Source organism: Eumetopias jubatus, unplaced genomic scaffold (genome assembly GCF_037043125.1).
Source record: "Eumetopias jubatus isolate StellerSeaLion01/CBP00866 unplaced genomic scaffold, mEumJub1_p1.0 scaffold_11, whole genome shotgun sequence".
In the NCBI taxonomy this organism is placed as follows: Eukaryota; Metazoa; Chordata; class Mammalia; order Carnivora; family Otariidae; genus Eumetopias; species Eumetopias jubatus.
The window spans coordinates 32,342,625-32,356,454 of NW_028274817.1; the positions used below are offsets into that span (position 1 = coordinate 32,342,625).

General features: G+C 38.4%; 1 protein-coding gene across 5 annotated transcripts in view; it reads left to right on the top strand.

Moving 5' to 3' along the window:
- Positions 1 to 2,671: 2,671 nt before the first annotated feature.
- Positions 2,672 to 13,830, top strand: part of LRCH2 (leucine rich repeats and calponin homology domain containing 2) — a 96,935-nt gene continuing 85,776 nt past the window's right edge. For 3 of the 5 annotated variants that reach the window (XM_088028938.1, XM_088028939.1, XM_088028940.1), the window contains exon 1: positions 2,672 to 3,095. In XM_088028938.1, coding sequence (XP_087885064.1) covers positions 2,672 to 3,095 — 424 coding nt within the window. The remainder of the gene's footprint in view (positions 3,096 to 13,830) is intronic. The other 2 variants (XM_028094095.2, XM_028094097.2) reach the window with 1 other exon arrangement.

Genomic DNA, 13,830 nt, shown 5'->3' on the forward strand with positions numbered 1-13,830 from the left:
CCAGATCAGAAATAACATTGAAGTGGTAATCACTGTAAAATATTCTCTAGTGTAGACTGATGCAAAAAAATTCATGCAATATGTCAAATCTCTTTTTGTGCACAATTATCAATAAATTAACTGATTTTTCCCTTGACTTCCTCTATTTGTATATTTCTTATTATTTAGTTTTCTTTTATGAGAGCGGCAACGGTATAATAAAGAGATTAACATTTATTGAGTACCTAATGCTATATAATTCCTTGCAGAGAATAGTTTCTTGGCACAAAGTAATAGCTCATATGTGATCTTATTTATTCTTAGAACAATCCTATGTGAACTATACACTATTTTTCCTCATCTATAAAATGGAAGAATAATAGTACTTATTTTACAGAGTTGTTATGAGGATTGAATGACTTAGTATATGCAAAGCAATTACAACAGTTCCTGGTAAACAGTAAACACTATTTCATTTTATTTTATTTTTTTGGTAAGCACTATTTTAAATATTCTTCTTGTTATTTTCTAGTGTTACTTATGAGGAAACTGACGTACAGAGATTTTAAGACACTTTTCTGAGTATTACAGTCAGGTGGTTGGAACAAATTTCTAAATTTCATACTCTTCTGAACTTTTTACCTCCTGTTAAATTAACGAAACATGGGGGCCATTAGACTGAGGTGGCTCTATTGCTAAGGCAACTTACTTAAGCATACCAAAACCTAAGCCTATAAATATCTCAAGGTTATGAAATCAAAGTGCTAAGGACAACCAATCACAAACAGCCAACTAGCTTTAAGTTATAGCCAATCAGATAATTTCCTTTCTTTGCTTCCCCATGTTTTCTACATGCCTTTCCCTTGGTTCCTGTTGGCAGAGCACTCCTGGCCACTTCTAGTTTGGCATTGCCTAATTTAAATTGATAAATGCTCAGAACAGTTCTTAAATTTTTAAAATATGCCTCAGTTTATCTTTTAATACTCCTATGACCTTGGTGTTCTTGTGAAAGCTCTAGAATGTGTTATTTTGTCTGATTTTCACGTATACCTAACCTACTGTGCAGACTTCCTGTTTTTTGTAGATTATCTTTTAATTCTTTGAAAGATTACTTTACTCTTAAATTTGGTTGTACATGGCCTTTTTCACTTGACAGGTATCCTGAGGGCATATTTTTCCTGGAGTCTGATACATTGTTTTAAATAACGCCAAAATTCTTATTGGCTAATTATTATTAAAATAGTTCCTTTCCTAATCTTTTCTCTAACTAATGAATTTAGTTTCTCCTCTCCCCTTCTTGATTCTGGAAGTTCTCAATTAATACTTTGAGAATTTTATTCGATCTCAATGCTTTGAGATTTTATTTTATTTAATTAATTTTATTTAATAGCAATACTTTGAGATTTGATTTGTGATATAAAGATGAGATATAAGGTACAGCATTTCTTTCTGACACCAGTGGGCTTAAATACTTTGATTTCACTAGCTAATTCATTGTAGAGTCTGATTCTCAGTTCTGTTTCTTCTGTGGGTCATGCATATGGTAAATGTAATTTCTTGCAACATAATCATTTTAATTAACCTGTAGGGATGGCCACAATTTTTTTCCTGCATTCTTCCCCAAAGTAGAGCCAATGGCAGATTAACTTTTGTGATTTCTCTAAGAAAATGAGATTGTTAGCAGATTGCTCAAATTGAAATGGACGTAAAAGAGATGCATTTGATATTCAAATTGATGATGATTGAACATGCCCAAATATTCTGATTTTTTTTTTCTTTTTTGGGGGGTCACTTTACTTTCAGTGAAAAAGTTTTGAGTATTCTGAATGGGGGTAGAAGGGTTTAACAGTGGCCTGAATGGTTGGGTTCAGGTTCTAAAAATGACCTCCTAAAGTAGAAGATTGCTTAGCTTATTATCCCCAGTGTTAAACCTACAGAGTTCCACCTAAAACCAAAACCTTTATTTCGAAAATAAACTTTAAGGTTGCGTAATGATCAAAGAGTTTTCCATCAGCCATACCGACATGATGAGAAGAAACCTGAGATATTTTGGAGATCTTGGCACAACTTCAAAGAGTGATAGAACAGAATGCAGAGAACTTTTCCAAGTTTTGGAAGGCAGCAGTTTGGCTGAGACCCACACATACTGAAACGAGAGGCTTCCTTGAAAACATTTAAAAAGGGTTTTCCTATTTTGGAATTCTAAATTATGGCAAAATTCATATATGCTTAAAACTCAATTCTGCACCAGTTTCCCTCCCCAAATAACCCTCCACCGTTTCTCTCCGTGTCAACACTGGTAAACAATTCCTGAGGCATTTGCGGTAAGCGTTTCAATAAGGTGGCTGATAGTCCTTCTAAAACCCGTTTCAATATATTCTGAAACGAATCCCTTTCACCCCTACCTAATATATTTGCCTTTGTTTTGCAGAGCGAGAAAGGTGAAGCAATTTACAGATCTGGGGACAGACCGCTAAATGACCTGTAGTTAAGCTGGTGTCGCTTCGCAAGATTTTGGTACCCAAAGCAGCGGAACCGAGACTTAGCATCCTTCCTCTGATCACACATTTCTTAAAGCGACCGTTCTGCACGTTGGAACACCGTCTCTTCTCTACCCAACACCTCCTCCCAGCCCGCCCCCTGGTTCCTTCCCACCCTCTACCTCGCCCCCCCTCCGCCCCCCAGTCTGCGCATGCGTCCTAAGAAACCCCTACACTCGCGGCACAAGCTGAGAGTATTGTCGGGGGCTATTCTCTCTCCCAGGAACATGGCGGCGAGTCAGGGAGGTGGTGTTAGCAGTGGGGGCGGCGGTTGTGGTGGAGGTGGAAGTAGCGGTGGCGGTAACACAGCCGGAGGGGGAGGTGGCGGAGCCGGAGGGGGAGGCGGCGGCGGCGGCGGGACCCTGGTGGTGCCCATCCCGGTACCGACTCTTTTCGGTCAGCCGTTCCCCAACGGGCCGCAGTGGAACCCGGGGAGCCTGCAGCCTCAGCACACGGTGAGGAGCCTGGACCGGGCCCTGGAGGAGGCGGGCAACTCCGGCATCCTGAGCCTCAGTGGCAGGAAACTCCGAGACTTCCCCGGCAGCGGCTACGACCTGACGGACACCACCCAAGCAGGTGACAGGACGGGGTGGGGGGGGAGGGGAAGCTGGGCTCCGAAGGAGGAGGTGGGGGGTGTGGGTGGCTGCGTGGCTGCGTTGTTGGACTGCTGGTCTGGGCGGGTTCGCGGGGGCGGCGAGAATGACAAAGTCGGAACAGCCTTTTCTCGTGAATGTGAGGGGGAGAGAAGGGAATGGTGGTGGTGGTGCGGGGGCGGGGGGGTTGTTGACTGAAAGATGTATGGAAACCGGGCGGGATGTGAGGGGTGAAAGAGCAGTATTGTTAAAGCGAGTTTCCCCAGTAAGGAGTAGGGAGGGAGGTACTGACACCTTCCTTAATGCACTTCTTCCAACTCTCGTGGATGTTCTCATCTTTCTCGGGGGGAGGGGGCGGGGGGGAGGACAATACGTAAAATCACAATCTACACATATTCTTTAAAGGCATACGTGCCTGGAAGAAAGGCATATTCCTTTTCGTCGTGCAGCCGCAGCATTGCCACGGTTTTTATGTGTTATTTTGTGTGTGTGTTTTAATCCTCCCAGAATGTTCTTGCCTTCTGGTCACGTATGCTTTTAAAGACAGATTTTTCATTTTCCTGGTGTTGAGAAGGTAGTGGTGGTTAAATTAGTATTTGTTGCTGTGGCAAATGAAATCAATCAATCACTAACATGTCTGGTATACTAGGGGAAAGGATCCTTGTTTTGAGTTATGTTAGTCTTAATTTTTATAGCAGAAATAGCCAAAAAATTTGAAGGCATTTTTAAGAAACAGAATTTATTCTTTAGGGAGTTGTGGGCTAATGGCTTATCATTTTGGTTGAGAAATTGGCTATTGTAGCGTTCTTCCTACAATCTCTGGTACTCTTTGTTGTGGTTGGCATTTTTTGTTATGAACATACTCTTTCCCCTCTGCCTTATAAACCAATGCTGATTATTTTAAATACGTTTTCGTTTGATGAACGGGTTTTTTGCTTTTCATGATCTTTGCATTTGTTATCTTTTATATTTGCTTTGCTGAAAGAAATCATGGACAAAATTATTTTGATAGGTGTAGTAATTTTGGAACAGTACAGTAAGTAGAATGACCTATAATGAGAAGTAATAAAAGGCCTCTTATTTTCAGAATAACACTATTTCAGTGTATTCAGTTTCTGGATATTAAATTTAGGTATGTGCTGGGAGGAGGGTGGGGAGAGGAGGAAAGCCTAAAAATTGAAGCCTTCCACCCAATTATTCTCTGAGGAATTATCCTAAGAACTATGAATGCGTAATCGATCACTGATGTTGTATTTTGGAAAGCATGTTTGAGTATTTACTCCTTCACTCTGAACAGATTTCCTAAACAATATGTTCACATATTTATGAATATATTGGCAAAATATTATAGGACTTGGTATGTTCTTCAAAGGCTCCAGGATAAATGGTTTCATACTGCATCATTATGGGGATATGTTGTTTTGCTTATTGTGCTTTATAACCTGTAAATGATATATCTGTAAGATTAAGTTTGAGCATCCTGGCCTGGCATTCAGAGCTTTCACTGTACAACTCCAGTTTGTTTTTGCAACCTTAGCACCCCAAACACTCCTACATAGAACCCTCTGTTCCAACTAGGTTAACTCTCTGTTCCTCAAATATATATAATGAATTTCTGCCTCATCTTTGTAGAAGGTCACCCACATGCTTGGGATTTTTCTCTTTACTCCATCTATTTAATTTTGTTCAAGCCCCAGCTTTTCCAGGAAGCTGTCTCTAACTCCCTTAGTCCATAGCAGTCTCCTGTTTTTTGAGCTCTTAACGGTACTTTACTACCTTTACCACTTACTTGCTAGGGCTGGCTTTATTTTCTTTTTTATGTTTGTGTCATGCTGTCCCTGAGAAGCTGGAGAGCTCCTTAAGGGTAGGGAATAAGTCATATAGTTGTTCAGTCTTCTCATTATATATTGCTTATATTGTACTTGATAATATTTTTCATAAACTTGAATATCATCTTATGTGGTTATAACCTTTGGCTTTTAAACCTTCGGGTTTTTTTTTTTTTTCCTGAGGCAAGCTTTAACACAAAGCAGAGCCATATTTGTTCTTGTTAAGCATTCATTGGTCATAAACTTTATCAGTGTCTACAGTAACACAGGATTTTTGAGATGATTCCACCTCATTTTACTTTTTTTTTTCAGTTGAATGTGTGTTTCCTTGTGGAAACAATTCAAAATTTAAATGACATATTTGTGAGTGATTCATTTGCCATTCATTTTTGACAAAATTCAGTTGTGAACAATTTAGGGGCAATATTTTTGTATGTAAAGAGACTAGTATTCATTATGTATAAATGAAGGTGGGTACACTGGAACTGAAGAAAAATAGAGCATGTTTGAGAAAATACATACATACATACACGTACACATGCACACATATACATCTGTAAACATACGGTATCCTCTGATGAAACCAGTTCTGTTTGTTGGTATTGTTATACTTAAAATAACTCTCAGTGGGATAATGTTTCAGAACCAAACTGATGAGTTAGGCAAGCATATAATGGTTTATTCGGTTGGGAAGAGACTGATGGAAGGGAAATTAGGTAGGAAGGTATTCTGTTAATCTAGGTGTGAGGTGGTGAGAATCTGGGGTAAAACTAAATTGGATAAGAAGGGAAAATTGATAGATTTGAAAGGAAGCAGGGAGGGCTTTTTGCATTATTTTGCTGTTCCTCACGTACACATAAGACAAAACAGACCTGCGGTTCTTCACCTGGGCTGCACGTTAAAATCTCAAGGGAGTGTTTTTTAAAAACCTATGCCTGGGCCCTACCCCAGACCAATTAAATCAGAATCTCAGGGGCCAAGAGAATCTTTTTTTTTTTAAAAGTCTTCCCAGGTGATTCTAATGTGCAGGCAGGGCTGAGAAACTCTAAAATAGTTCATTTTTTAGGTACTCAAGAAGTACTGTTTAGGTGAATGCGAACATTGATAAAAATTTAGTGACTAAAGTCACTTGTCAAGAGGGTCAAAACCAAAACTAGGAACTATGTATTCAAGATCTAGTTCAATATTTTTTTTAAAAGACTTGGTGAAGCAGAGACTTTTTTTTTTCATTATATCATGTCTGTAGTGAATAGAAAATTGCCGGGAAGCTATAGTTTCTTCAGTTACCATGCATAACCCTGGTTTACATTTAATACTGTTGGATAACTTGGCATTAAGAAAATAGTGCTCCCAAAACATGTAGCAGCAAAATCTTGTTTTCTCTATTAATAGTCTTGCTCTGAGGGAAGACGGATGGTTGGTAGCTATTGGTGAAGTTTGTCTTTGGTGTCTTTTTACCTTTTTTTGCATTTCTAGTGTGTGATCTTCACCTGCCTGTGCCCTCCTGCTCTCCTCGTTTCTTTTCCCCTCTTCAGCTCACTCCCCTTCTTTTGCTGGAATGTAGCTTGAAGCTAATTATGGCAGCCTTTTCAGGAGATTAATATTTAAAAGGGAGAGTTTGCTAATTTATTTGAATCTTCAGTTGGTGGTTTGTGCTCATGACCTTTTTGAATATATCTGCCTTCCAGATTCTTCTTGATTAAAATCCTCTATATAGGGACATAAGAACAGGGATGAGAAAGTTCGTGATCCATTTCAGGAAAGTAGCTGACTCTTGTTGTAATGTCTTGTCTTAGATGGTCTATAGGTAGACTTGGCAGGGCAAAGGGAAATTGTCTAGAACATTTTAGTCTGTCTGGATACTGTGACAATTTGTTGACCTAAGAGAGCTTGAAAATGATTCTAATAGCCACTCAAACAAATCCTGAAACTTTCATATTTGACTTTGTCACCAACGCTACAAATAAGTCTCAGCCTACTTGCAGCTGCTCCCTCTGCTTCTTCATACCTCTTTATGTCTATAAACAATAGGTCTGTGAAACAGATTTAGGAGTTCTTATATGCATCAGATGGTGCTGTGTCCTGGTTAATCACATGTTTTCCTGTAAACCTGGAGTCAACTCTAGTATTTCCTACATGTGCTGGTTCACCCCTTCAACTGTGGGGCATGGTGCATTTTATCAGGTTGTAAAATGGAGCCAGATAAACTTTGCAGCATCTGATTATGTTGTGAGGTGAAGGCCCTCTTAGTACATTCAATGGAATGAACTTGTGATTGTGATTTTCTGGACTGATTCAAATATCTACCTTGCTTTGTGTAATAAATGTCTCCCTAAAAAGTTGAATGTGAAGCACATTTTTGACAGTTGACTCATATTTTAATTGCTCTAGATTGAATTTGAGTTGCTGGACCTCACAGTGATTTATTTTATTCAGTGATGAATTCTTCTACAGTATAAATCGTTGCCCCCTAATTTCTTTCTTTTGTAAGTTCACATTTTAAAATAAAATGTTATCTTAAATTGGAGGGTATTTCATCATTAAAATATTACCATTTATATAGCTCTTTATAAATCTCTAAGCACTTTCATGTATATTATGCCATTGTATCCTAATAATAACCCTGTGAGTTTGGCACAGTACATAGTAATTACTCATTGTTGTGAGAGGTTAAGTGATTTGCCCAAAGTTAAATGGCTAGTGTATGGCAGAGTGGGGGTCAGAGCCTAGGTTTTTTGACTCTAGCACTCACTATTCCAGTGTTATTTCCATTGTAATGCAGTCTGTCTATATAATAAAGGTATTTTTTAACTACACACTATGCTAATAAATAGATTATGTATTCTGAAAAATAAATGCTTATTTAACTTAATATGTTATATAATTTTTGCTTTGTGTGCAGTGTGTTTTGTGTTGTGTATGGCAGTTGCATAGCTAGTCTTCATGCCTCTCTTTCTGATGGTTTTAGAATAGATTCATTAAGCGTTTATTGAACTCCAACTTTGGAAACATGATTATAGCCAATAGAAAAGAAAGGGACTTGGTTATTGTCCTTGAAGAGTCTATTAAATAGCTGAATATGTACAGGAATATGTGTAACAATTAGAAAAGAGTTATAGGGGTGCCTGGCTGGCTCAATTGGAAAGAGCATGTGACTTTTTTAGAAAAGATTTATTTATTTGAGAGAGAGAGAGAGAGAGCGCACTGGAGAGAGAGAATCTCAAGCAGACTCCTCGCTGAGCATGGAACCTGGTGCAAGGCTCGATCCCACCACCCTGAGATCATGATCTGAGCCAAATCAAGAGTCAGATGCTTAATGGATGGAGCCACCCAGGCACGCCAAGAGCATGCGACTCTTAATCTCAAGGTCGTGAGTTTGAGCCCCACATTGGGTGTAAAGATTACTAAAAAAATAAACTTTAAAAAATTACTAAAACAGTTCATAAAAAAGAAAAGAATTATATAACAATATTCAAAACTGTATACATTTATAAAATGTACAAGTAAGTGATGCAAAGCTGTGGCATAAGGCTTAATTTTATTGGGGTTAGTTAAGTAAGTTTGAGAAAGCTTTCTTTAAAGTTAGGTGTTTGCTGAATCTTGAGGTAAATGATCAGTATGGGATCAAGTTATGATTAGATAGGAGGGAAAGTTGCAGAATTTCAGGAGAGAAATTGTATGAATACAGAGTTGAGAATGATATTGTGTGTTAAGGGCAGATGTTAACCAAAGGTTTACTCTGTATTTTTGCAAACATACTGAGAGGCTGAGAGGAGGGAACATGTGGAGAGCTCAGTGTTCAAATCCAAGAGGAGTAGAGAGGACCTTCATTTGAAGGCAAGGGAAGCAAGAACAGTGTGGGGAGCTGTTAGCCATGGAAGGGAGAAGTAACCTGACTTTTACTAAGGTAAAAGTGAAGGTAGATGTTTGGGGACATTAATGTCTTAAATTTTAATCTTAAAGAAATGAGGCAGTGTCGTTGGGGAAAAAGTTGATGAGCATAGAAAAAGGTACTCAATAGAGCATAATGCTTTAAGGAATCAATATGGAGAATAAGCTACAGTATAGAATTAGGACTGTGTGGTAAGCAGCTAAATCAGTAGCTTTGAACAATATGAGCATATCATCTTTTATGAAAAAAATTATACTACATGACAGGTAAAAGAACAGAAGTGGCTGATTGGGATATTTTAGAATTGGGCTTATAGGCACACTGCTTAAAGTTTAAAATTTAATATCCTGATTTAGATTGTTTTTTTTAAATTTTCTTTAAATTTTTTATTTTTTTTTTTAAGATTTTATTTATTCGACAGAGACAGAGTAAGAGAAGGAACACAAGCAGGGGGAGTGGGAGAGGGAGAAGCAGGCTTCCCGCTGAGCAGGGAGCCCGATGCGGGGCTTGATCCCAGGACCCTGGGATCATGACCTGGGCTGAAGGCAGATGCTTAACGACTGAGCCACCCAGGTGCCCCTATTTTTTTTTTTAATTTTATTTTATTATGTTATGTTAGTCATCACATTACATCATTAGTTTTTGATGTAGTGTTCCATGATTCATTGTTTGCATATAACACCCAGTGCTCCATTCAATACATGCCCTCCTTAATACCCATTACCGGGCTAACCCGTCCCCCCCCCCAAAACTCTCAGTTTGTTTCTCAGAGTCCATAGTTTCTCATGGTACCTCTCCCCCTCTGATTTCCCCCCCTTCATTTTTCCCTTCCTACTATCTTCTTTTTTTTTTTTTCAACATACAATGTTTTATTTGTTTCAGAGGTACAGGTCTGTGATTCATCAGTCTTACACAATTTAGATTATTTGTAGTACAAACTCTGAAGCACTTATTTGTCATCAAAAGCATAAAGTTGGACAAGATCCCGAACCTTATTGACAAAATAAGAGATGATGCTAGGAACACTTTTCACAAATAAAAATATTTTTCACAAATACAAATAATTGAAGACTTACAGCTTATTGATTCCCTGGAAGGTGGTATTTAATTTCCAAGGCACTCTGAAACTTTGCAGAAGGGCATGTCATTCTCCTAGCCCACCCCAGCAGCCCACTCTAAGGCATGCTTATTAAACTGTGTGATGCCCACCCTCATTCCACAGAGATTTTTATCATGACCTAGAGGAGAAATCTTGGTTTTCTCTTTCTCGTTACACTTTGGTTGTATTGGGGGTACTTATTGAAGCCTTGTAATACTCTGAAAAGTTTCAGAAAGTTTTGTCTGGGATGCCTGGGTGGCTCAGTCGGTTAAGAGTCTGCCTTCAGCTCAGGTCATGATCCCAGGGTCCTGGGATTGAGTCCCATGTAGGGCTCCTTGCTTAGTGGGGAGCCTGCTTCTCCCTCTGCCTGCCACTCCCCCGTTTGTGCACGCACGCTCTTTCTCTCTGACAAATAAATAAATCTTAATAAAAAAAGAAAGTTTTGTCTGCTTCCCTTTTATGGAAAGGAACACCTTCCACTCCAGGGAACCATTTAAGGTAATAAGAGGAAACTGTACAAGTCAGTTTTATAACAATGATCTAAGTTTATGTTTAGTCTCACTTAAAACTAGTGCACTCAAGTCTGCTAATGGCCAAGTTTTAAATTTTAATCTTTACATTTCTCCTGTTTCAAATAAATTGTAAATTGATAGTATTCTACTTACAGACTGTCAGTCTATGTACTATAATGGATAATTAAACAATGGCTATTTTCTAATGTATTTTTTGATATGAAAAATTTTAAAGAAAAGTTGTTTTTTCCAAATAGAGAAGTAAGTCTTTTCCTATTTGTGGACGTTGCTAATTCTCTCTACTCTTTTATGATTTGTGACAGAGATTTTTGTCACTTTACTTTTAAATTAATTACTTCAGTCTTTTTCAGTAGAATTTTATATATAATATTAGGGATTTAAGGTGACCAAAGACGGAAATAAAATAGCTGCAGCATAAACTTTTATTTGAACTCTACGGAGACTAACCAATTCTAGAACGTTTGTGAATTTGGCTTTCATCCAAAAATCACTTTGTTAAATGATTATGCCCCAAAGAGACTTTAGAATGTGCAGCGTAGAAATCTTCCTCTCTTAAAAAAGTAATTACAATATGTAAATCCTTAATACTTTGAGCTAATTGTTTGGGGATGTCTGTGTCAATGGGAAATCAAGTACTTTTGAAGATATTTATAAGTTAAAAATAGTAAATCGACATAGGTAACCTTTTCCTTAACCTGCCTTAATATGTAAGAATGGACTTACCTATTTTACGTAAAAGGACAAGGTTGTAAAGTTGCTGCCTTAAGGAATTTATGATTTCATAGTGGTATAAAACAAGTACTCACTTATCTGTACTCACCTATCTATTATATAGGCTAGATCAATTGTTCTCAATGAGGGAAGATTTGCCCCAGGGGATATTTGGTAATGTCTGGAGATGTTTTGATTGCCACAACTTGGGAATGCTACTGACATCTAGCGGGTAAGAGGGGCCTGGGATGCTGCAAAGCATCCTACAGTGCACAGGAAGGACTGCCACATACAACAAAGACTTATCTGTTCCAAAATGTCAGTGGTGCCAAGACTGAGAATCACTGGGCTAGAGTAAGATAAATGTCATAAGTGAAAGCAAAGTGCAATGCAGGTTCAAAGAGGGAGAGATGACATTTGATTGAGTTGGTAGAACAGCAGAGAGGGCTTTATAAAGGAGATTGGAGGTAAGGGAGAGGATCAGATTTTATAATTACCCATGAAGGGGGGAAATTGTATGCATAGTGACATCCCAGGGTGTCTTCAAACTCAAAATATTAAAAAAAAATCAGCCTTTGCTATTGATCCTAGGCCCCCTGGTCACTCAGACCAGAAACTTAGGAATGATTCTCCATTCTTCCCTTCCCTTCCCTTTTATAACTAGTTAGGAACTAAGGCCTGTTGGTTATAGCTCTTTGAATAGCTTTCAGATCTCTTTCCTTCCTGTCTGTTCTCACTGCTATTGTTGTTCAGGTCCTCCTCTCCTCACCTTTAACTGCACTTATCTACAGTTTTCCTGAATAATTTCTCTGTCTCATATTTGTTTCAAGTCGGGTTAGTTCTTTACATGGTAGCCAGAGCACTCTTTCTTTCTTTTTTTTTTTTTAAAGATTTGTTTTTTATTATTTATTCATGAGAGACAGAGAGAAAGGCAGAGGCAGAGGGAGAAGCAGGCTCCCCGCAGAGCAGGGAGCCTGATGCGGGGCTTGATCCCAGGACCCCGGAATCATGACCTGAGTGGAAGGCAGACGTTTAACCGACTGAGCCACCCAGGTGCCGCAAGAGCACTCTTTCTAATATGTAGGTCTGATTGTCACTTGTAGCTACTAAAACACCTTGGAGCTAGTAAGTCAGCTCCATAAGAATACATTGCTTATTCCTTGTTTTGAATATTTAAAAAATGTAAAAAAGCTAATGCATACACTATGCTTTATATGACTGGTCATTTTTATATTACTTAATATTAAATTGCTAAGATTCATCCAAAATGTTGTGTGAAGCTGTAGTTCATTTTCATTGTGTGACTATACTACATTTTATCCACTTTCTCACTGATGACCATTTGGGTTGTTTCCACAGTTTTGCTCTTGCAATCAGTGCTGCTGTAAGCATTATTGTGTCTTGTGTTGTACATGTGTGAGAATTTCTCTTGTACATATGCTTGGTAGTGGAATTTCTAGGCTATATGGCATGTCAGTGTTCAACTTGAGATAATGCCAAATTGGTTTAAGATGTACATTTCCTTCAACATGTATAAGAGATCCTATGAATCCATATGTCCAACACATAGTAGTGTCAGAACATTTTGGCCAAATGAGTTTAAAAAGGTACTCAGTGTAGTGTTTCTTAATTTACATTTTGCTCATCACTAGTGATGTTAACATATCTTCGAATGTCTGTTGGCCATAGGTGTTTCCTGTACTGTGAAATGACTTTTCATTTATTTTGCCCAATTTCTATTGGTGGACTGTCCTTTTCTTAACAGAATTCTATGAGTTAAAAAAGTATTCCTTACAGTACTTATTTGTCAGTTTTGTGTACTGTGAATATTTTCTCCTAGCTTATAACTTGCCTTTTTGCTTTTTAAGAAGTCTTTGAATGAGCAAATGTTGCAAAATTTTAATACAATAAGATTTGTTAGTGCTTTATAGTCACTGCTTTTTTGTATCTTGTTTAAGAATGTGCAAAATACATTCACCTATATATATATTTTTAAGATTTTCTTTATTTGAGAGAAAGCAAGTGAGAGAGAGGGAGGGAGAGAGCGCGCGCGCGCGCGCGCGCGCGCACACACACACACACACACACACACACACACACACACACACACACACACACACACACACACACACGAGCTGGGGAGGGAGGGGCAGTGGGGAGACACGGGTCTCAATCCCAGGACCCTGGGATCATGACCTGAGCCAAAGGCAGATACCTAACTGACTGAGCCACCCAGGCGCCCCCATGCACCTACATTTTTTACTAAGAGTTTTAAAGGTCTGTTTTGGATGTTTAAGTTCCTAATCAATATGGAATTGATTTTTATATAATAGTGTGAGGTCCAGTTTCATATTTTAAGACACAGATCATCTTTTTCCAGATTTATCCCTGCCTACTCCTTTTTAATATTTTGTTGAGATTATAATTCACTACCAAAAATTCACCCACTTAGAGTGTATGGTTTATTGGTTGTTAGTTCTGTACTCATCACTACAGTGTAATTTTGGAATGTTTTCACTCACTCCAAAAGCCCCATACTTATTAGCAGTACCTCCCCATTCCCCCCTCACTCCCCACCCCCGTCTAGACTAGACTTAGGTAATCACTAATCTGTTTTCTGTCTCTACAGAATTTGCCTATTCTGGACATTTCAT